The sequence below is a fragment of the Caloenas nicobarica genome, chromosome 2 (assembly GCF_036013445.1).
Source record: "Caloenas nicobarica isolate bCalNic1 chromosome 2, bCalNic1.hap1, whole genome shotgun sequence".
NCBI classification, from domain to species: domain Eukaryota; kingdom Metazoa; phylum Chordata; class Aves; order Columbiformes; family Columbidae; genus Caloenas; species Caloenas nicobarica.
The window spans coordinates 47,607,277-47,630,103 of NC_088246.1; the positions used below are offsets into that span (position 1 = coordinate 47,607,277).

General features: G+C 36.9%; 1 protein-coding gene across 4 annotated transcripts in view; it reads right to left on the reverse strand.

Annotated features, from left to right (window-relative positions):
- The window catches only part of LARS2 (leucyl-tRNA synthetase 2, mitochondrial), an 87,539-nt gene that overhangs the window by 24,638 nt on the left and 40,074 nt on the right, over positions 1 to 22,827 (reverse strand). For 2 of the 4 annotated variants that reach the window (XM_065629698.1, XM_065629701.1), the window contains 7 exons: positions 19,433 to 19,540; positions 17,748 to 17,907; positions 14,504 to 14,608; positions 11,468 to 11,607; positions 10,212 to 10,495; positions 6,869 to 6,967; positions 3,847 to 3,984 (listed from right to left, as the gene is read on the reverse strand). In XM_065629698.1, the coding sequence (XP_065485770.1) occupies positions 3,847 to 3,984; positions 6,869 to 6,967; positions 10,212 to 10,495; positions 11,468 to 11,607; positions 14,504 to 14,608; positions 17,748 to 17,907; positions 19,433 to 19,540 (1,034 nt within the window). The remainder of the gene's footprint in view (positions 1 to 3,846; positions 3,985 to 6,868; positions 6,968 to 10,211; positions 10,496 to 11,467; positions 11,608 to 14,503; positions 14,609 to 17,747; positions 17,908 to 19,432; positions 19,541 to 22,827) is intronic. The other 2 variants (XM_065629699.1, XM_065629700.1) reach the window with 2 other exon arrangements.

The window sequence follows — 22,827 nt, forward strand, 5'->3', positions numbered from 1 at the left end:
AGGCTCACCATGGTGGATCAGACTGGAACCGAGGAGGAGGCTGCTGGCCCCAGCTGCCTACCTGGCCCCTCTTCCAGAGGTGGTCACAGCTGGGAGGGCTGACCGGCTTGTGAATTAATCCCAGAACCAATACACTTTACAGACCAGATTCCTAAAAGAAAATGACATCAATTTGGGCTTAATCTGTTGTCACATGTACCAATACCCAGAGGGTGCTATTTATTCTGCCTTGTTATTACTGAGGAAATAAGCAACACTTCCCAACATCTCCAGTTCGATCATTAAAAATATAAAAGATCATGTCCCATCATCAGGGGATATTTAAATGATATTCACACCTTTACAATTTCAGATGTCTACAAACATTGCATTTTTTATGAAAGCATGTGTGACATCTGTAAATGAATGGCCTACAATATTTCTATTGTAATAATGTACATCATATCTGAAGAGATTGCTTTGAAAATCTAAACTATGAAATGTTAAACTTTAGGTTTCACCTTCCTGATTATATTAATAGCCATTGGTACAGAATTTAAGACTACCAGAAAATATTTCCATGGAGTTGAAAGCCAGAGGATAGGAGCCAAACAAGGAAAATTTCCCTGAAGAATTAATAGGGTAATAATAAAAATTTGTCAGGATATTAGATAACACTTTAAATGGTGGCAGCTCTCATTAACTGAGATGTAGCAGAATTTTATTAATTTAATCTGTGAACAAGACCTAATCAGCTAGAGAAAGACTGAAAATGCACAAGAGGGCAGTGTTTTTCAACATTTTAATGTTTTCCCTTGAAGCTGTGGGCCTCAGCACCATGACTTCAAACTTCCTAACAATAAGCTTGTTGTTTCTAATCACTCTTTTCAGATCTCTCAGACCAGCCCTTGAGCTGTCCTAAGAGAAGACTGAGCAAAAGTGGCTTCTGACCAATGCTAAAACATATTTTAAACATGTGGTCATATTTATAAAGGAGTTGAGATTTCCATATCAAAACAAAATCCTAATTTAACTTCATGACTTAAAAGCGCCTAATGCTCCAAGTGCATAGAGCTAAAGCAAGCAAACAATTTTGTGCATAATGATGAATTTGTTACAGTCATCTTGTGTTCTGAGCACAGATATAAGCAGTACGTACAGCAGATCCTAGGGGCAATGCTGCAACATATCTTCACGTGTGCAACAGTTCTTGAGATTGTATATGGCCTCAAAGGAATTCTCTGCAGTCTTGCAAATTACTTCTACAGAAAGAAATTTTCTTTGCTATTGTCACTAGACATAGTTGAGTGCTTCTTGAGCATTTTTTTCATTGAAGTTAAGAGGTTTTTTTCTGCAATTTACCATATGTAGACCAATCTAGGCACAGTGCTTTGGTATTACTGCTCTGTCACAGCAGAGTATGAAAAAAACACATTTCAAATTCATACAGGTACAGAATCACGGACTCTTAAAATAACTAGGCTGGAAGGGACCTTTGGAAGTCATTTGGTCCAACCCCTTTCTCACAGAAGACCTAACTTCAGGCTGCTCAGGGTCTCATCCAGCTGAGTTTTGAAAATACCCAGTGATGGGAGATCCTCCAATTTCTCTAGTCAAACTGTTCCAGTCTGACCACCTTCACTGTCAAAATTATTTTCCTTCTATCCAGTTGGACCTTGCTGCAACCTGTGACTGGTTATCTTTTCCTTTCTCTGTACACCTCTGAGAAGAGTCTAGTTCTGTCTTCTCTATAATCCTCCTGTAGCAGACTGCAACTAAGCATGCTTGCCTGTTCTTGAAGATGAGTTTTTTGTCTGCCTTTCTCCACTCAACAGGGACATTCCCTGATCAGCATGACCTTTCAAAAACACTTGATAACAGTCTCACAACGGTAAAAGCCAGCTTCTTCAGAAAGCCAGCTCCTTCAGCACCCTTGGATACATTCCATTTGGTCCCACGGACCTATATGTGTCTGGTTTACCTAAGTGATCCCTAACTCAATCCTGCTCTAAAGTGGGTAGTGCCTCTCTCCCTCAAACTCTCATACTAAGCACAAACCTTGACAGTAAAGGCCAAGGCAAAAACTGTGCTTTGCTACTAGGCTCTTTGATTTTGTACCAGGCCAACACTTGCCTTGATGTTCCTGTCAGTGTGTCTGCAGAAGCCCTTCTTAATGCCTTCACATTCTTCACTGGTTTCAATTGTAGATGAGCTATGGCCGCCTCTAATTTCACACTGCCTACCCAGTTAATGCTTTCACATTCTTCCAGGGGTCGCCCATCCTCGCTTCTCCTTTCCATACATTTCTTTAGTGCTTGATCTTGCTCAGGAGGTCCCTTTTCAGCCAAGCTGGCCTCTTCCCATACCTCATAATTTTCTTGCACACCAGACTGAACCACTTACTTTGCAAGCAAACCTCCCCTTCCTTGTGGTCTCAGTTTACAGTGACAATACTTCAGCCACCATAGTTAATGTTGTTTTAGGAGGTGAAAGAATTTGACTAGCAAAAGAACATTTTGATGCTGTGTGTTATAGCTCCACTAGGTGGCTGAAACATGAGGACTGTAAAGCCTTTTGTAGAACTGATAACCCTGAAATTGCTAGCAAGGAAAAGCTCTGAAATTCTCTGCTTAAAGGAATAGTGCCTATAACAGAAAGGATCTGCTTTGCGAGGTCCACTCCCTTAGAACAGGAACAGCCTTCCTGCTGCAGTTGCGCAAGCTGGAGACAACAGGATGAAACACAGGTACACAAATCATCCACATCCAAAATCCCAAATACAGCTTTCACTATAAACTGTTTTGCAGGCAAGAATGAGTGATGAAAACACATCTCCTGTTTTCATCAAATTATTATGAAGTAACTCAGGGAAATATTCTGCTGGCTCCACTAACTAGTGCATCTTCTTCTGGCATACAGCTACTTAAGTTTTAGTTTTGTAGAAAACTGCTGCATTCAAGAGAGTTCAGCGCCAGGTGTATGTATGTTCCTCTTTCCATCAAGTTTTTAGAGTGGATACTAGTAAAGAATGAATGCATACAAGTTTCCAGCTGAGAAATTACTGAGCAGTTGTTCTCATGGGATCACCCATTCTGACTCAATCTATTCAAACATCTCTGCTGACGGGAGAACTGGACAGGGCATGGGGCAGTATTTCACTATTCTGACACTAGCATTCTCCCTGTTAAGGCATTCTTGAGATGGCATTTTAGGTCAAAAAGAGGGCAGAATTTCAGTGGTAATGGGGACGTCAAGCTGGGAACCTGATAGGACAAAGAACAGAGCACCAGATGGCTCATCTTCCTGCCTCAAAGTTTACCTCTAACCAAAACAGAGGATAATGAATTAGGCTATAGCACCATCACCAACAAGAGCAGTTAAAAGTAATTTATATAAAAGTCATTAAATAAAAAATTATTGGCAGATACATATATTGCTTTTGCTTACCAAAAACTATTTTGCACTGTTCAGCTCCAATACTGCAGTGAATTACAGAAGTGCTCATTTTTCCATGTATGCATGGTTACACTGAAATTAATGGTATTACTGTGCATGAAGTTACCTAATTTGAAATAATAGCACTACTCGGAATGCCTGAAGTTACTACTTTATGCAAGCTTTTGCAGGTTGAAAATCTAGAGCAACATTTTATCACTTGCTCTGAGCCAGCTAACAGTCATGTAATAAAAATGCCATGTATGTATGCACACAGAAAATGCAACCGAGAAACCAAGTAATTAGCCAAGATTGACAAGTAGGAAAATTAAGGGTTATTCAACGTAATGTTCTACCATCATAACAATGCCCACTAACACTCTTGCTAGTCAAATTAAAAATGAAAGATTTTTATAGGAATATGAGGCTTACTTGTGTTTTATCATCTTTAGGTCACGGCAAAAATGGTTGAAAAACCTTGCATAGAATAAGTGCATAACTGCATGCTCCTTTCCTCCAATGTACAAATCCACAGGCATCCAGTAATCTGCTAAGTCACTATTAAAGGGCCTGAAAAAACACAATTATAGAAAAAATACAATGTGGAAAAGAAAGATCAGCTCTACTAAAGTAGCTCATCATACTCGACTAGACAGTATTATTTAATGAGATCTATAAGTGTGTAATAAAACTTTTATTAATGCTATCAGATCTCTTTAATTTTTAAGAAGTTACATGCTCATTAAATCACAGAAAAAAAATAATTGCCTCTGAAAAGCAGATGCACGAAAATATTATTTTAATATATTTTAGGGAAGCAGCTAAGATTTCACATACATTACCTGAGAAAGTGATGAAAACATTTGCTTGCTCTTGAAATGATTTTTTTCATAAATACCCTGTGGCTACCCTTTAGTTTTTTTAGTGTTTATCAAGTTTTACATACAAATATATTACAGTGAAAAATAAAAGACATGCCCACTCAAAACCAGGGTTTTTTTTTTAAAAACATAGGTTTGCATTGTTGCCATTAGGGGGCAATGAAGCAGCTAACTACAAGGTTGCAAAACATTTTGAAGAGTCAGATGGTTCATCGTACTCCAACTGAAGTATGTTCTATGAATCTAGAGCAAATTTGTCATTTAGAGCATATTTACTATGTTGTCGGAGGTCACCTGCATGGTTTACTAGCATTGCTTATTGCTTCATTAAATATTGTTATGTCTCCTGTAATGGGCTCCCGCCTTCAAAATACCATTTGTATGTATGTTCTTCTTTAATGTATGCTTTATGGCCTGATTCTAAGAAATTTACTTGTTTTGACACCTTGTTCAATTATTCCATCAGTAATTTTTGTTATAGCAACACTTTTTTCCCTCACAATGAGCCCAGAAGCAAATAGTGGATCTGAGATTCATGTCTTCAGAGGAACAAAGCAAAACTAACTTGTTCACAGGGTTCCAAAATCAACAGAGTATTTCTCTCAGATTCTAGACCTGTGAAATACAACTTGTAGAAATAAAGGGTTCATGTATACCCAGCTTAGTTAAAAAAACCCCAAATAAATAACAAATCAAACAGAGGTAGTGATCGAGTGCAGAAGACCATAAAAGTAGTATTTCGATATAAAAGAGATTTAGCTACAGTAAGCTGTTACTTTGACAGCTGGATGTTACATCGGACTTATTTCACCTTCAGCTTCTGGAAAAGTCCCTCTCGTCCCTGCACAAAAAATATTTTAAACTGTCACTGGAGAGGAATAATTTAATAATATTAATAATAAAGCCACAGTATCACTAGAATATTATTAAAACTAACATGAAATAAAAGTGTTCACAGAAGATATTTCTTTAGTTTAACTGGTGCTGCCGATATATAAAAAAAGTATAATTTGCCCAGCTATACTAGATCACATGGTAAGTAGGATGTACCCACACACTGCTCTGGACAACAAATAAGTAATAGAATCAAAGACCAGTTTGGGTTGGAAGGGACCTTCAATGCTCATCTAGCCCAACCCCCCTGCAATGAGCAGGGACATATTCAACTAGGTCAGTTGCTCAGAGCCCCATCCAGCCTGGTCTTCAATGTCTCCAGGGATGAGGCATCAACCACCTCTCTGGGAAACCTGTTTCAGTATTTTACCACCCTCATTGTAAAAAAATTTCTTCCTCATGTCTATCTAGCCTGAATCTCCCCTCTTTTAGTTTAAAACCATTACCCCCTGTCCTGTTGTAACAGGCCCTCCTGAAAAGTCTGTCCCTATCTTTCTTACAAGCCCCTTTTAAGTACTGAAAGGCTGCAACAGGGTCTCCCTGGAGCCTTCTCTTCTCCAGCTGAACAACCCCAACTCTCAGCCTGTCCTCATAGCAGAGCTGTTCCATCAAATCCCCAAACACCCCTACATGTTGGTATGAATATCCAAAAAATGCAACTCTGTCTTCCTCAGACTACATAGTAGACCTGTTCCACTAATTCCTCTTTAGAAAAACCAGGGCTATCAGCAGCAGTACTACAGGCAGACTATGAAGCAGAAAAACAGCTTAATAACTACATCTGTCTTCCCACTCTCTCCATGCTGCAGCCACTAATAAACAGCACATGAAAAATCTCCTTTCATTAATTATGCATATAGTCAAAGTGCCAACACAGCAGGAGCTTGCTGAGATGCCACTTCACTTTAGGTCTGTGGATGAGGAAATAGCAAGAGTTACAGGAATTCCAAAAGAGAGAAATGAAGGTGATGTTTTTGGCTGTGGATGTTACACCAGACTATTCCTCTTCTTACCAGTGGAAAAGCACTGTCTGTCCACACACTGAAATACTCAGTGTATTGTCAGGGAGGGTACACTCCATGCAACTTACCACCATCTCAGAGAGTCATGGTAGCAGTGGAACTGGCTGCCCATGGAAGTGGTGGAGTCACCATCCCTGAAGGTGTTTATAAGGCGTATAGACGAGGTTCTTAGGGACACGGTTTAGTGCTAGAGTTAGGTTATGGTTGGACTTGACGATCTTGAGGGTCTCTTCCAACCAAAATGATTCTCTGATTCTGTAGTAGGCTGCCATTCTTGGTGGCATCTTCCACTAAGGACTATCTTCAGCTCCTCAGCTGAACATTTCCTCTGTGCCCTCCCCCATAATGCCCTTTCATGCAAACTTCTGCCCTTGCCTGCTTACACAGTTATGTCTACACATTCTGCTCTTGTAGAACTCCTGGCATGGGCGCAATGAAACGCCACAATTTTAGAGCAATTCCTAGCCTACCCTGTGCTGTGCTCATGTCAGAGCATGGGGACAAAATCAGGGCAGCCCAGGGGTTTACACAGCCTCTGCAAAAGGCAGTTAGAAGCGAGAAGAACAAGAGTGTTTGGGCTCTTTCCTCTTTCTTCCTTCCCTTCGATTCTGTGAAGGGGGCTGTCCCAACCAATGGCCCTGTGCCTGCAGCCCTCACCTGTCCGTGTTGTGAGGGTCGGTGTACCTCAGGTAGTACCAAGAGGAATCGACAAATGTATCCATGGTATCGATTTCCCGCCGTGCTGCTGCCTTACACCTGAGGAAGAGAGAAGGAGAAAAGTTATTTTTAGAGAAGTGACAAGGTTGGAAGAAAACAACTATGTAGGTACAGAGTGGCCATGAAGACATTTAGACTGAAAACTTAATGGGTGTGGACAGTCTGAAGACTGGTATGTTCAGAAGAAGCCCAACAGAATTAACAAGGCCCACTCTCCTTCCCTCTCCCATCCAAACCAAACAAAATGAAAACGAGAAAGAAGCCTGAACAGCTATAGCATCCAGCAATAGTGGAAGATGGCACTGCACCTGATAGCCCACTCCATAATTCCTGGAATTTTTTAGAATTGCCATTTTAAAAGAAATTAAGCAAGTCTTAAAGCACATACAAGCGCACTTCACAATATTGTTAACGGGAACTCAAAATATATCACACTCATTAGGTACCAGCAGACAAATCATTTTATAAACATTCAGCAGACAGAGCAGGTCGTTTCCTCTCTGAGTGTCTGTACAAAAAGGTGTTTGTGGATTCCATTTATCATCTCTAGAAAAAATGAACTTAGTTCAATTTCAGCTTTCACCAAGATGTAACAAATCTCTTGTAGATCTTGTAGCGCAATTTTAATTTGTGATTACTGCAAACCAGTTTTTGCCAGTAGTTACATTGGTAGACCTCAGAAACAGTTTTAAAACAAATTTTAGAAGCCCAGGTTACTTTCTGCTAGTTTCTCCCTAGATAGAAATTATATGTTTGCAGGAGCCAATAACCACATTTCATGAATTTCCACTTGTTGTAAACGATCCTTCTTAAAACTATTACTGTTAAAACAATGGGTTTATTCTAGTATAAATAAAACTTTGCAACCTGTAACAAACTTGCACACAAATGCCACTGGCTCTATGTAGCAAATGTATGAAATTTATAAAGGTATCTAAATTTAAATGTATGTATATGTGTAATAAATATACGTAATAAGTGGGCACTGGCTATTTAATGCTTTCCAAGTGCATATTTAGTCTGTGATCAGGCTTGATAACTGAGCTGCAACATGTATCTGCCTGTCTGCCTGATACTTTGGCTTGGCTTGCTGAGGCAAGTTTAGGAGAGTACCACCAATTAACATTTTCCTTTTCTCTGTCTCTGCCCCAGGTCCTTCTTCACCAGCAAGTTTTTCTTTCAGTGGCAATAATGCAGCAAAGTAATTTTACTTCTAACTGCTTTTTTTAATGTAGAGTAACTGCTTTTCAGTATAGAGTAACCATTTCATTAAGTTGTACTTGGCCAATGTAAACTAATACTGTATTACATTGAAACAGAATGGCTTTTCAGTCAAAATCAAGAATACTTTACAGTCATTGAACCATAATTATACTTGCTTCATGCCTCTGATGTTGCCTGTATTCTAAATGGGCATAGGTCACTAAGACACAGATAGCATGAGCGTAATTCAAAATTATACAACAGGCACAACACCGCTATCTCATTAGACGACCTTGAGACAAGTAACACAATTACCTGGACTTGTGTAACGATGATTAACTTGGGCATCTCCTCCCATTTATGATTGCCTACATTATTCTCACTCAAATACTCACAGACTTCTGTATCTTTCCATCTTGCTTTCCTTATTAATTCTAGATATTAAATGCAACTAATGAAAAAAAACCTATGACTGGAGAGAAGGACTAAAGGAAGGGATTACATAATTTCTCAGAGCAAGCACTACACACACAAAGGCAACAGCTCAAAGGATTTGAAACTGTAGCAGACATATGGATGAGCAATACTGAAGATAGCTGTCAAATAGGTGAGAGTTAAGCCAAATAAAGGTGTGAATTTAAAAAAAAAAAGTTAATTTCAGCAAATTACCACATTTTAGGCTAAGAAACTAATCCTGTATGCCTTTGTTTCTGACTAAACAAATGCCCTTGATTAACTTCTAAGTAGGGCAGCCACAATAACTATCTAGAAGCCATAAGGATTTTTATACATCAAAAGTACCTTGTTGCCTGGTAAACAACAATATCATTTTTGAATTAAGGTCAGGAGGAAGCCAGGATTGCAGACAGGGACTTACAGTAACTTCAGAAAAATTTTTCACTTGAAATTAGGAATTGTAGACCAAGGCATTTCTAGAGCTTTTACTAAACCTGTGGATTGTGTTAGTAAGGCTTCCCTGCAAGTGTTACACTTTAAAATACACTAACTGTATGTAATTTAAATAGGCATATCTGAGAAGAAATTTTCTTAGCAGAAACATGGAAGTAAATGTGTATTTCACATAAAATGCATGTTATCAACAAAGGTCAAAATATATGGTCCCAGAGAACCACAGAACTGCTATGCATGAGCTACCTAATTAGAAATGAAAACCACACTGATATTCTATCCTGCAAATGTTAAAATACAGTGAGATACTAAAACTGCTGCATTATCAATGAGAGCCCTAATGAAATTTATTTGTCTGATTCCCCTTCCCATTTGGTCAGTCCGTTAGCAGCAGCATTGCACTGCACTGCTGATTAAAAACTTCTCTGGGATACCTCATGTTCTACCAGTTCTTCTGCAGAACCTGTGTGCAAACTCCAGTGTACAGAGTATCTCAGCAGCCCTCAAGATTAGACAACTGGTTTTCGTGACATATCACTCAATATAGGCTGTTTCATTTCTTAAACAGCTGGACTACAAACAATAAAGATTATAACACTGACAAGATGCATATACTTACTGTCTCTTTCAACCTGAATTACATGCTGTCACCTCTAATACATAGTGAATGTGATTCTTCATGATAAAGAATTATATAGCTGAGGAAACACTTTATTGTTGGACTGTTACTAAGAAAATGAACATGATGTTAGTTTCCTTAACAAAAGGAAACAATTCAATGATCATTATAAGCTTTATATGAGCTCTGCTGGTGAAAGATAATGAAAATTCTTGTAGTAAATGAAGTGAGAAATACTATTAAGAAATGGAGGGCAGAGGGAAATCATTCTCTTTTCCCTTTTTCTTTCCCCCGACTTAAAAACAGCAAGCTTCGCTTCAGCTTGTTTAAAAAAAAATACCAGTGGGTGTTGTGTTGCAAAAAAACCCGGAGTTTTACAGAGTATATAAGAAAAAAAACCCAAACCACCTATGCTGGGTGAGACTAAACATCATTCTGGAGTAGCATCCCGTCTCAGAGTGGTCAGTTATCAACACTTACGGAAAGAGCACAAGAAAAAGGCACGTACGAAGCGATCTCTCCCAGTCTGCAGCAAATGCAGCATTGGCTCACCTGGGACAGGGACAGTTCACCCATTCTGGAGCACTTTCCAAAGGGGAGGCTCCCTTTCCCGTGAAGGTGGTCACGTTTGGCAACACCACAGGCAAGTCTTCATAAGGTACGGGGACAGTGCCACATGTCTGGCAGTGAATGACAGGAATAGGTGTTCCCCAGTACCGCTGTCGAGATATTAACCAGTCTCTTAATTTGTCACTTGTTAGGTCTCCACCTATTCCTTTATTTTTGGCCTGCTGGGTAATAGCTTTTAAAGCCTCCTGACGAGTCATGCCTGTGATCTGATTAAAAAAAAGAGAGAAGAAGAAAGAAAAATGTGTATTTGCCACTGGTGAAAATGCAAGAACAGACAAGAAAGTCACAAATGCAATTTCTGAGAGTCAAAGTTTATGAGCCTCATATTAATTTTCCCCTTTCCGCTGCTTAACATCCTTCTACCCAAGAGACTATTCACTATATACCAGTTGCTTGATTCATTTAAACCCTCTTACTCAAAGGGTAATTTTCTTGATGGGCTGAACAGAATAAGGCTGAGAAAGAGCACTGTAGATCCCTTCAGCCTTGATTGGCAGATATTTGCATTTACTGCTGATGTTTCAATCAACTGCTGTATGCTGAAACTTCCAGAATATCATCAACACAAGGTAGAGACTGAGGAAATATGGATGGTAAACCAGCTTCCTTTCTCCTGCGTGCATTTGGGGTTTTTCTATTCTTGCTTTCACACACATCTTAACCACTTAGACCCTACCTGCCATGCAACAGAATATGAGCTTTTTGTCTGCTATCAAATGCATTTTTTTCAAGAGCCGTAATACAATATATATTTTATTTAAAGATAAGATTTCTATGTCACTTCAAGCAGATATGTTACCATAAATGCTTACACCACATTTCAGTAAATATGTGGAAAAAGGACTAATATGTTAATATTTAGCTTAAAAAATTATTGAGATGATGAAATAAGAATCAATTTTTAATCTGAGTTTAATGATTAAGTTTCTATTATAAAACTCAGACCAATACTGTACCTTCCTCTCATGTACAAAAGGAAAAAACTCATTTTATTGCTACAGAAGAGCCAACATATTTAATCATTAAATCATTCCTAGAAATTTGGAAGCATAAGCCCAGTTTGATTTAAAAAAAAATAAATCCCTTTAATCTTACAAAGTATTTGGCACTCTTGAGAGAACAGACTTAGTTTGCATTGTTATCGTAAGTTGGAAAGAACTCCATACTTGTATACCCACCTCCCCAGAATTAATTACTTTCTCCAAACCATTTGGCAATGTCTCAATGACTTCAGTAAAAGAAATGCCCAGATCCTTTGCTACTGCAGCATCTTCTGCACTTGTACTAGGTATTCCTAGGGGAGGAGACAAAAAAATGTCTGGGATTGACTAACATGGCTATCAGTCATCAGTTTCAACATAAAACATTTTATTTCTATGCTACCCTCATTATAATGACTTATATTTGCCCAAAGGAGTTTAAAAATTTAAGAACAACAAAAATGGTTTCATGTTCTCTAAGCAGTGAAATTCAAGCAGCAATAATTGCAAACACATTTTCTTTGCTTCTCTGTAATCCAAATGTTCATCAATGTCCTATCTCAGAAAATGCAGAAAATTAGATGGTTCAAAAAAAGTCTAAAAGTAAAGCTATAAAATTTGGATAAAAATTTCAATTACATTATATTACCTAAATATAATATATTTTAATAATACGGATTTAAATTCTATTTGCTAATATGAGAAAGAAATACTAAACAGTTGAAATAGTCGTCTCATTTCAACACTAAATTTAATATCTAATTTTATAGTTTATTGAAATGTACCACATCACAACAGTCTCTAACATTACTACCCCTTTAACTTATTATTAGGAAAGCCACAATTTGTTTATCATCTCAGGAAAGCAACTCAAATAACATCATTTTTCTATTCAGAATATAGCTACTGAGAGCACTTCCTACTGCTGTTCAAATCAGTCATAGAAGTCACAGTATTTAAGGCCCCTGGTGTTTTCTTTCCCTTTGCATCTTATTATTTGGGTCACTCATACATCTTTAATACAAGTTCCTCTTCTAAGCCATGTAGACTTCTTTTTATTATAGCAATTTACTAGCAACATAGAAAGACACAATATTTTAAAATATTTCTTATTCATATTGAGAGATGATGACATCTTCCCTCTGATTTTGCTGCATGTATTTTGAAAGATATGTTGTTCTGCATTGGAAACTGCCTTTCAGGGTGAGTTAAGAGATTTCTTAACTTTGTTATCAGATATATTCTGAAATAACACTGAGATACTAATGGATTTATTATTTCCACAGGGAGAGACATCTTTCTGCATATTTTTTCCTTTCAGTCAGAATTTATTTAATATTTTGAGCAATCTTGCACAACTGCCTCTTTAAAAGGCAATGAAAGTTATTTCAACAAGCCAATGCTAACATCAGGTTGGTGAAAACTACAGACAAAACCACTCAAAATATTCCTCAGCATGTTAGAATTATTAACATGCAAACTACTTTATTCAAAACCAGTTTTATGACCGTGTTTGCTCAAGCAATGAAATGTGTGCTACAGTAAATACATGAACTCTGTCAATATATGGAAGTTTGGAAGCAGATAACTAAAGAAAACCAAGCAAAACTCCCCTGGGGCAAATAACTCCCTAACTAGCAAAATAAGGAATTGCTATTTTATCTTTCCAGCAGATGTACGTTCTTGCCATTTCAAGGCCCTGCTACAGAATAATGTATGTATCTTAATTTGCCAGAGAGCCCTGCGGCCTGCAACAGGTGGCTTCACAATATGCTCCACGCATGGAAAAAAGCGGGCCCCATTTTTTGGTCTTCCTTCTTTTGCAAAGATGATGCTATTAATGTACATTCACAAAGCTCAGCAGCTGGCATCCAGGACTTCCTGGGAAGACCTGAGCTGTTTCCAACAGACATAAGGCCTAAATACGTGCCAGCGAGCAAGCTGGAGGCTTTTAAAGAAAAATAAGATTGGGTATCTCAGTTATTTGGCTGCTCTTACACGAGGGAAGGTTCTGGTTCTTGAAACCAGATTCATTCCTAAAGAGTAAGACGAAGGCATAAGTAAGGTACACAGCCCAAGTGGATCACTTCCATCAGCCTGGTGACAGTCTTTCAAGACATTTTTGCACAGTCAGCTGGTTTTATTCAGTCCAGTTATTGTGCAGGAGCAGCTAACATTGGCGGTGATGTAGAAAAGAAAGTAGCAGCTCCAGGGCAGGAAAGAAGTATCAGCAACAGGGAAACAACAAATGGGAGTTAAGGGATAAGAATGCAGTGGAAAGGGGGAAGAAGAGGTTAAGAACTGTTTCCCATTAGGACTGGCAGAGAACATCGCCTACTGCTTGTGGCTGAGACCACAGCAAAGCACAACAGCAAAAAGAAAGTGTAGCGGGTGCTATTGATGAAGATACACTTCGCAGATTAAAATGGGCACCACTTTTAAAAGTCAGTACAATTTCTAGTCTTGCAGTCACATCATCTAACCATATGAACTTAGCTGCCTAAGTTGAGGGGCTAAGCTCCCTGTGCAGGAAAGGAGTAAGATAAGCTGCTTCATCGATGACTTTGAGAAGGCCATGACAGGCAACTTGGAGTATCCTCTGCCAACACCCTTCCCCCCACCTTTATGGAGCCTCAGTCCTAATTTAGGTGCCTAAACTATGGGAATGCTTCCTTCGGAGATAAAGGGTCTAAGATAACTGTCAAACAGAATAGAATTATTCTGAATAATTTTACTGATCTCAACACAAATATTATCAGATAAAAGTCAAAGTTGGAAGTTGTGTACACTTACTGTTTGAAACATTTCTCTATAAGGATGCACATAATTTAAACGTAAGACAAAGAAAGCTAAATGTTTGGGTTGTTTGCAAATTGTTTATGTCAAACAATGGTACAGTTCTGTTTTGATTAAGGATGGTGAGAGGCAGCCAAATACACACGCACTGTAGGTAATCAATCTTCTTAAGATATACAGATCCTCAAATTTAGCTCATTAAATGTACTAATTTTATAATATTTCCATTAAAATTTATCATCCTGTAAATCTCTTCCCCAGACAGATCCCACGTAGTTACTTTTCCCTTCCTTCTTCACTAATGAAGAACAGTAACAAAGAGCAGAGTTCCAAAGGCCAGAAGAGAGTTGCTGTGTTCTAAGATTTACCATAACAGTATCTGGTGCTCCAACACAGCAATTGAAAACTATACTACTTCACACATTAAATGTCACATACCTATTTTAGTAGTGAGAAAATTCTCAAAATTGGGTTTTGCTGAAATGACTACAGGAATCTCCTGATTGGTAAGCAAATTCACGGCTGTCACTGAAGTAAGGGAGTCTGAAATCAAATGTAATGATCACAGTAAGTAAAATACACTAAGAACACTATCTACTATTGAAACTCAGTTTATCTTAAACATACATGAAATTTAAATTAGAATTTTGTATAATAAGAAAGAAAATTAAAAGCCTAATCACATTTCTAAAATGTTCAGACATATTAAAACCTTCAGTAAGTCTAGCTGATAAATGTTCATTATTAGAAAACATTCTTATAACAAACACCTGAATAAAAACAGAGTAAGATTTGAACCATAATAAAAAAACCCCAGTGAGTCTTTGACTACTATTCGTGTGCTCCAGAGTTGTCATAAATTGGGTCTAAAAAGCCCTAAATTATATACTAGCAGACATTACAAAATTAAGCACAAAAAAATACAGTTATTCAGATGAAACTGAAGGGGAGCATACGTACTACACTTATGACTTGCTTTCTTACTGAAGAACTACAAAGTAAGAGAAATATTGGCCAGTGTAAAAAAGAAATCTAAATAACTAATTGATTTCCAAACAGAATATTCATATTAGAGATGAGGAACCCAGTGTCCACAGGAAAGGGGAGAGAGGTGAGAATCAAAGGTGATAAACTGAAACTGATTTACAATGTGCAACTTGTGGCTTGGCAAGAAGAAAATCAAACCTGAATACCCTGAGTATTCAAACCCCACAGCTCAATTTGGACCTGTTTCCAACTTTTTCAGTGCCTTTAAGTCGATGATAATTAACATAATTAAATAATTAAAATAAATAAAATATAGACTGCTAAGAGCTTCATTTTACCTATCTTCATAGCTAAGCTGAGGAAAGTTTCAGCCTGGTATTACTATGCGTAAAATCTGCTTGAAATAAAATAACAGCATTTTACAGAATAGGGCTACTATATCTCATCAGTCTTGTTAATACAAATAATATATTTATATATTTCTGGTTACTACTTTTTCAAATTTCAGGTCTCTGAGACACTCATATTCTGGATAAAATCTCTCACATTGAAACCACTGCACGTAGTTTTCCTCCTCTCTTTAAAAAAATGTATAAAAGGAACCATTTCACTCTTTAAAACAACTAAGCAAAAAGCCTTGTGAACAGGATGCTGAGTGGGTAGGACAGTCTGCTTTTAAAAATAATTTCTCTCTTACATCCAACAATAATTTTGATTTTATGCTGGAACTTGAAATAATAACTCCAGTTTATGAAGGCACTCTTTCTTTTGCTCATTTGCTCACATTATTATTATAATAGCTGTAAAGAGATGATATTACAGTTAGAAATGTAAAAGAATGTATGCATAGTATTATAATGAGATAATGAACAATATAAGGGTCAAATCTTTATCTCGGATACCTCACACCAACAAAACTAGAAGACTTATCAGATTCTAAATTAACATAAATTTTGCTAACTGTAAAGGTATTAGAACTTTAAGCTACTCTGCCATACAACATCTTTTTTTCCTCTCCTAGAAAACTCAAAAACATACCCTCCTAATTATTTAAATGAGAATACAGTGAAGAAAGGGAGTCACAAGACTATTTCTTCTGAAAATAAAACAATTAAAATTTCAATGTTACTGCTGAATGTTTCAAAAATATATTGTTTAATGTGAAAATATGGTCTATCCGAGGCCATCAAAATTTATTTTTACTTAAATGCCATTGTTGGCCCTTCATATGTACCATGGCTGAAATGCAAATCTGAAAGTCCATGTAGAAATTATTCTCCTTTGTGTTCTCTTCTTTAGAAAATACCAGTCTGTGCCTTTGAAACAGTAAGAAATATCAGCCAGTTGCAAATGAAGAATGCGGATAAGTATATTTACAAATAGCAGGAGTATACAGTAATAGCAGAGTTATGATTCTGGAATTGTGTCCACTTTAAAGCCTCTTTTTCAGGGAATTACAGCTGTCATTATTCCAGATCAGAGTTTCTTCACTTAGCTCAAACAAAATGTGAAGTATATTGTCAACAGACACACAAAAAAAGCCTTTCAACTATTTTCACATAAAAACAATATTAAAAATATACTGTTGTCGTTATTAAAAACAAGTTTTGCACCTGTCTGGTTTGGCTTAAAGTGCAAGGGCCAAAGATACAGGCATGTACATAGATGTGCATTTTGGGGGTTAGTGCTTTCATTTAGCTGAACTGTAAGAACAGCAAATTTGTTCCTTACTAAAAATTCTCCAAGCTTTGCTCAGCTCTGAGGCAAGGTCCCCACATACTCAACACATTCAGGCTCCATTTTTTTCTGCTGGCAAGAAAACCTTTCTAAAGTTATAGAAGTGAAATACTCAAAAATAAAGCAGGTTCTGTGCAACCATCACAATTTCCCACAAGATTCCTGCTTCATTGCTGTTGACATCAGATATTATATAGACTTGAAGCCTCAGCTTTACCAGTGAGGAAAAAAGTAACTATTGAACACCAGCCTGAAGTAGAAAGAAGAAATAATCAGTATAAATTGTATTTACTCTTGCAATTTTCAGGTTTTCCAAACAATGAGAAAATAGTAGATGCTAAATACAGGCAGAATCAGTGGTAGGAGCCCTCAGGAAACCAGTTAACACCAATTAAAGAATTATCACTTATTTGTATCCTCTGTACAAGTCACGACCTGCCATAGGGATACTCTGAATTTCGTATTAACTAAGGATCTGCACAGCAGAGGATTATTTTGCTACCTATCAATGATCCACTTTGCTATGTATTAGTGATCTATTGCCCTCTTTATAATCCCTGTGACAAGAGGAGATCATCGCTGGTGCACGAGTTGGTTCTGCTGTCTTTGTGCTAACAACAAATCAACATTTGGCCGTGAGATTTTTCCAATGGGCTGACACAGTCAGAGTTGGACTATTCACTTCTGGTATGCTAAGAAACAAGAATCTGTTCCATTGCTTTTATATGCTATGAAGTGTCAGACCCATCATAAAAGGAAGAATCCTAACATAGCTGCTCTTACCACATCTGAAGCCAGGACAGGCTGATGTGCTCCTGTTTGACATGTACAAAGAATCAAAAGACCTGTTCCCTCTCAACAGGAACAGCTCCTGCTCAGCTTGACATGCATTCTCTGAAGATCATTCTCTAAAATGGTTACACTTTTACAACACAATGCAGTATGAGAAAAATATCACCTTTCCCTGGGATGAACTCCCTCTGAAAGACTTCCTTGAGACTGCTATTCCCATGCAGCAGGCTGTGACTCGGTAAGATGTATATATGAGAAGCTCCATAAATGGCTTCAGGGGTATAGGTGTAAGCTGCCAGCTTCTCTCCTGTTACTTTACCATTAACCTGAAAAAGAGCAGAAAATATCCCCGATTAATTTATTTTTTTTCTCCATTTGAAGTGCAGTGGTTTTAGATTCCCCTTCGTTTTTATGGAAATAACAAATCTGTGTAGAAAATACACGATTCTGAATAACAAAGCCTGATGCATTCCTACTATAGGGAAATTTCACAATCAAATCTTTACAAAATTTACTTTGAGATCTTGACAAAGTTGCTTTACAGTCTTGCCTCGGTTTACCCAAATATATATTAAAAAATTCTATTATAAAATAATATGTAATATTACATTGTGCTACTGAGTTATATTCAATCCCTTGTTCAGTAATCTGGAATCCTTCTATTCCCTTTTAATGTGCATGCCCTGTTTCCAAGAAACAGAAATGAGATGTTACCTCTGAAATCTAAAGGGAATTCAAAAATTTTCTCAGCTACCAGGTTTTCCACCACACTTCTCTGATGAAGTCAATGCTGCAACTTATGTACAGAAATAAAAGAATAAAAGGTGGCACAATATTAAAAAAACTGGATATAATATATGGGTAATAAACTCAGGAGAGTGCTTAAGAATTACCACCTGGCACTATTAACAGGCTTTATATTTTAGGTCAATTAACTGTGAAGTGTATGGGGGTCTTAGAAGGAGATTTTTCTGCAATCATTATAGATAAATATTTTCAGAAACCATTGATAAAAACAACTTTAAAAAGGCACCTTCTAGCAGTGTGCAATTCAGAGGTATTAAGAAAGTTTAAGCTGTCTCAAATTTGAGTTTCTCCCAAGATTCAGTATTTTAAAATAAGAAGTCACTTTTACAATATTAGACCAGAGTAAATGAGCACAATAAAGCTCTGAAGCACAAAGACTGAAATTCCATCACGGTCTCTGAAAATCTCTTTTGTCACTATCATGTTCAAGAAGCCTTTTGCATCTCTTGAGAAAAATGAGAAAATCTGAAATACTTCTGTAGATAATTGCAATTTTCTTAAAGTTTCTCTTTGCCTCCTATCCTTTCTATCTATCCAGACTGCTCTGTAGGTCCATCACTACCTACAATAATTGTTTGGTTTTCATTATTTTAATTATTTTATGTAGTAAATGAAATAATGGACAAACATAAATAAAGTGGCTTGCCTGAGGTCAGCCTAGGTCTGACAGAGAAGGAGCTGTGCAGATAGGAGCTAAAGCCCAGCTAGATCCCGGCTCACTTGTGCAGTGCCACTTGATACTGCTCTCGGTACTGCTCTCCTACATGTCCTAAATTTCAAGAATGTTTACTAGCTGGCATGTACTTTGGCACAAATTTGGGCCAAATTGCATTCAGTGTTGCACTTGAACACACAAACTCTTTCTCAAGGATGACAGCAGGGAGCATCATCTCTTGAACTCACAAGTGGGGCTCTTCAGGAATTTGTGCTGTTCTTGGTATGAATGTGCCCAAGCTTTTTAGATCTGAAAATCCGTTCCCATTATGCATTTCAGGGGTTGTGTTTAGCCCAGCCAAGACAGCTGCATTGAAATTTCTGACTTACCTTTAGCAAGAAGTCAAGAGAGCATCCAACACAGTCACCAATCCAATTTGCTTGCATTTCTTTTATACCATACCACTCGGGGAGATCGGACAAAGCATCAAACATAGCCTGATGCAATAAAAGAAAGAATTAGGACATTCAACTTTTGTAAGCATACAAACTAAGACTACAGGTTTAATTATAACTAACGGCAAAATGATAAGTTTTTAAATGAGTTTTTATACTGCTGCTGCCTCAAATTCATCTCTTTCAGAAGAAAGTTAACATGGTGCAAGCGAGAGGTATGATGTCTCCGACAGAGACCCTGTTATTAAAAGAAGAGGCCTTCCTTTTGTATGGACCAAGCCTTAAACATAGAACAAAACCCCTAGATGAATACAGACACAGAGAATATTCCCAATATGTGTAAACTGCAGGAAGTGTAAGTGACCCAATGAGCTGAACAAGATTACGGATACATAAGAGATGTGCTTGCAGATGTGAAGACTACATTTGGATTAGTTGTTCTAGACAATAGCCTGGAGATGGCAGTCAGACAAAGGACATTTACATATCCTAAAATTTTCGAGCTCTGACTTAAAATGGCAAAACAGAGTTTCCAGCTGCCTATCTATTTTTCATATTTCATATTGGTATTTTACCAAGCGCAACAGCCTGTAATATTGAATGGGATCTTTCGTTGATATTATCTTGTACAAAAAAACCCCCAACAACCTAACAACCAACAAATCATAATAATAAGGGTTCATATCAAATTCAAAATATAGATAATAATATAATGACATAATAATACAATAATATAATAATACTTTATGCAGCAGAGAAGAAATAAAGGGTTGACTCCTCCATTAGCCGTCATGTTCAATAGTCAACCTGTAACTTCTATGTATACTTTTATACTCAGCAAGAGATTTATCCATATATTTAAGTACTTTCTGACGTGTGGCACGGAAGCATAACAGACTATTCCAAGTCAACTAATATTTGCTTAAACAATTTGAACAGTATGTTTCTAATAAAAGAAATATATAAAAAACTAAAGGAGAAGATGTACAAAGGGATCAATAACTCAAAGCTCATCTCATTTCCACTTCATAATACTTCATGTTTTGGTTATGAATACTATATGACTGTCCAAAATCTTTACTTTGGCAGAAATATAGCCAGAGGCAGGAGTCACTCAGACTCAGATATGCTGAACAATTACAATTAGAATCTGAGAATAAGGCAACATGTTGAATATTTTTTCCTTCAGCTGTGAGTCCCAAAATCAAAAGTGCAAGCTCTTTACTATCTCATTAATTGCTAACAACCTGCAAGGATGGACAGTAGCTATTATGTGCTGCTTAAACTAAATAGTGGGTAATTACATCATTAGTGAATATATAGAACTAATTATTTTTCAGCTGTTGTGTTTTAACTACATTCTTAAACATTTTCAAAGTGAGATGTATAAAAGATATCAGAAGGATTACTTTCTAGTTGCTGCTCTGTTGTATATCTATCATTCAAAATACAGCAAAGGCCATGTCTCTCATAAATCATATTACACTACCACTTGGGATTATTATTGCTCTCTACATCTTTAAGAATCAAATTAATTTTTGGTAATTTATAAACAAAAGAATGGTGAGGTTTTGGAAGGTTTTAAATCATACTGTAACTTTAATCAGTTTTAGCTCACAATTGCAAATATACTATAACACAGAGAATTCCGAGTTCTCATTATTCTCACTAATTTTAGTGTTCCAGAGACTACTGAGCTTTATCTGCAATGAACAGTCCATGTACATATACACCTACCAATGAATAATGAATAACTGGAGAGATATAGATATATACATAATACTTGGATACATGCTTTCTAAAAATTTTATGCATTTTAGAAAGAATGAATTGTGCCAATACACACAGAACTGGCTGGACACATTAGCAGATTTTTCTAAATTCTCCTGCTTGGATATCCATCCTGATCTACATCACATTTTTCTGGCAGAAGCAGCTAAATGTTTATGTGCTCTGCTGAAATTGTACAGTCTGTAATTGCCTGCCAGCAAAACTTCCTAGATGATTTTTCACTGCAGGATTATATACAACAAGATTCTTAACACCAGTGTGATAATGATTTTAACTCTAGTTAGTTGGCCTTATTAGGAGCTATAGGCTACGGTCTGACCTAGCCAAATTAATCTCTTAATAATGCCATTACTTCATGCAGCTAAATACAGTAACAGGCAACTTAGCGTCACCTAAATGAAGATAACAAAACTCACTCTGCATGATGACACAGCCCAGCAGAGTTTGCAAACTCAAACCCTTCACATCTTAATATGCACAAGAACAGTATTATAGCATGTTAAAAAAAACAACCAAATAAAAAACAACGAGTAAAAAAAACCCCAAACAACAACAAAAAACCAAACCACTAAAAAAATTGCAGCATGGAATTATGATTCTCTGTTCTTTGTACTTAACACACTTTTGCTTTCTTGTCAAGGCTACAAATGGCAAGTGAAGTAGAAAACAAACAACATGTAAACCACAGAAACTTTACGTAGTGTTATAGAGACAAAGATATACAGTATGTATACTGCTAGCATGTTAAGAGTGTTTCTGGATGGTAAATTAACTTAGGATACTCACTAACAGGAAAGTAGAAAAACACATTAATTCTTACACAGACACAAATGCACTTGAACATTCAAAATTCATCTGTGCAAATTAGGACGTTTTAAAAAATTGTGTAAGAGAAACCCTTTAAAAAAACTACTATTTGAAAAGTTAAATAGTACCTCCATGTATTTTGCTTCCATGTTCTTTTTTAAAATCTCTGCCATCTTTGATAAAACATCCTCTGAATCATTAAAGTAGTCGTACTAATTTTGCTCCCATTGTTATTTTGCAATTACTGATATGATTCCTTAAACAAAAATCCTGACCCTTAAAGGTATGTACATAACTCCTAGTCATCTGTGCCACAAGTTTGTTAACCAGGTAACACAGAAAAGACAATCAACAAGAAGATTCCCAGCACACAGGCTAATAAACAAAAGTAAAACCACACTGGATTCTGCAAGGGACAAAGAACAATAGCAGTATTACAATCCAGTAAGCAGTGAGTGATAATCTGATAGTGAGAAACTTGGAAACATTAGATAGCGGAGTCTTTCTATTTTCATTTTTCACAGCTCAGAAAGAGACAACGAAACTTTAAATGCAAATGTCTAATTAGTGGAGAAATTACTGTCATCTTAATTAAACACAAGTCAAGGTAAAGCATAAGTATGTTTTGCCAGTCTTTGAGATCTAAAGACAGACAGACTCAGGAAAAAGCTAAACAAATCAAAGCTATGTTTAGGGATGAGAATTACTTCAAGACTCTTACATTTTTAGGA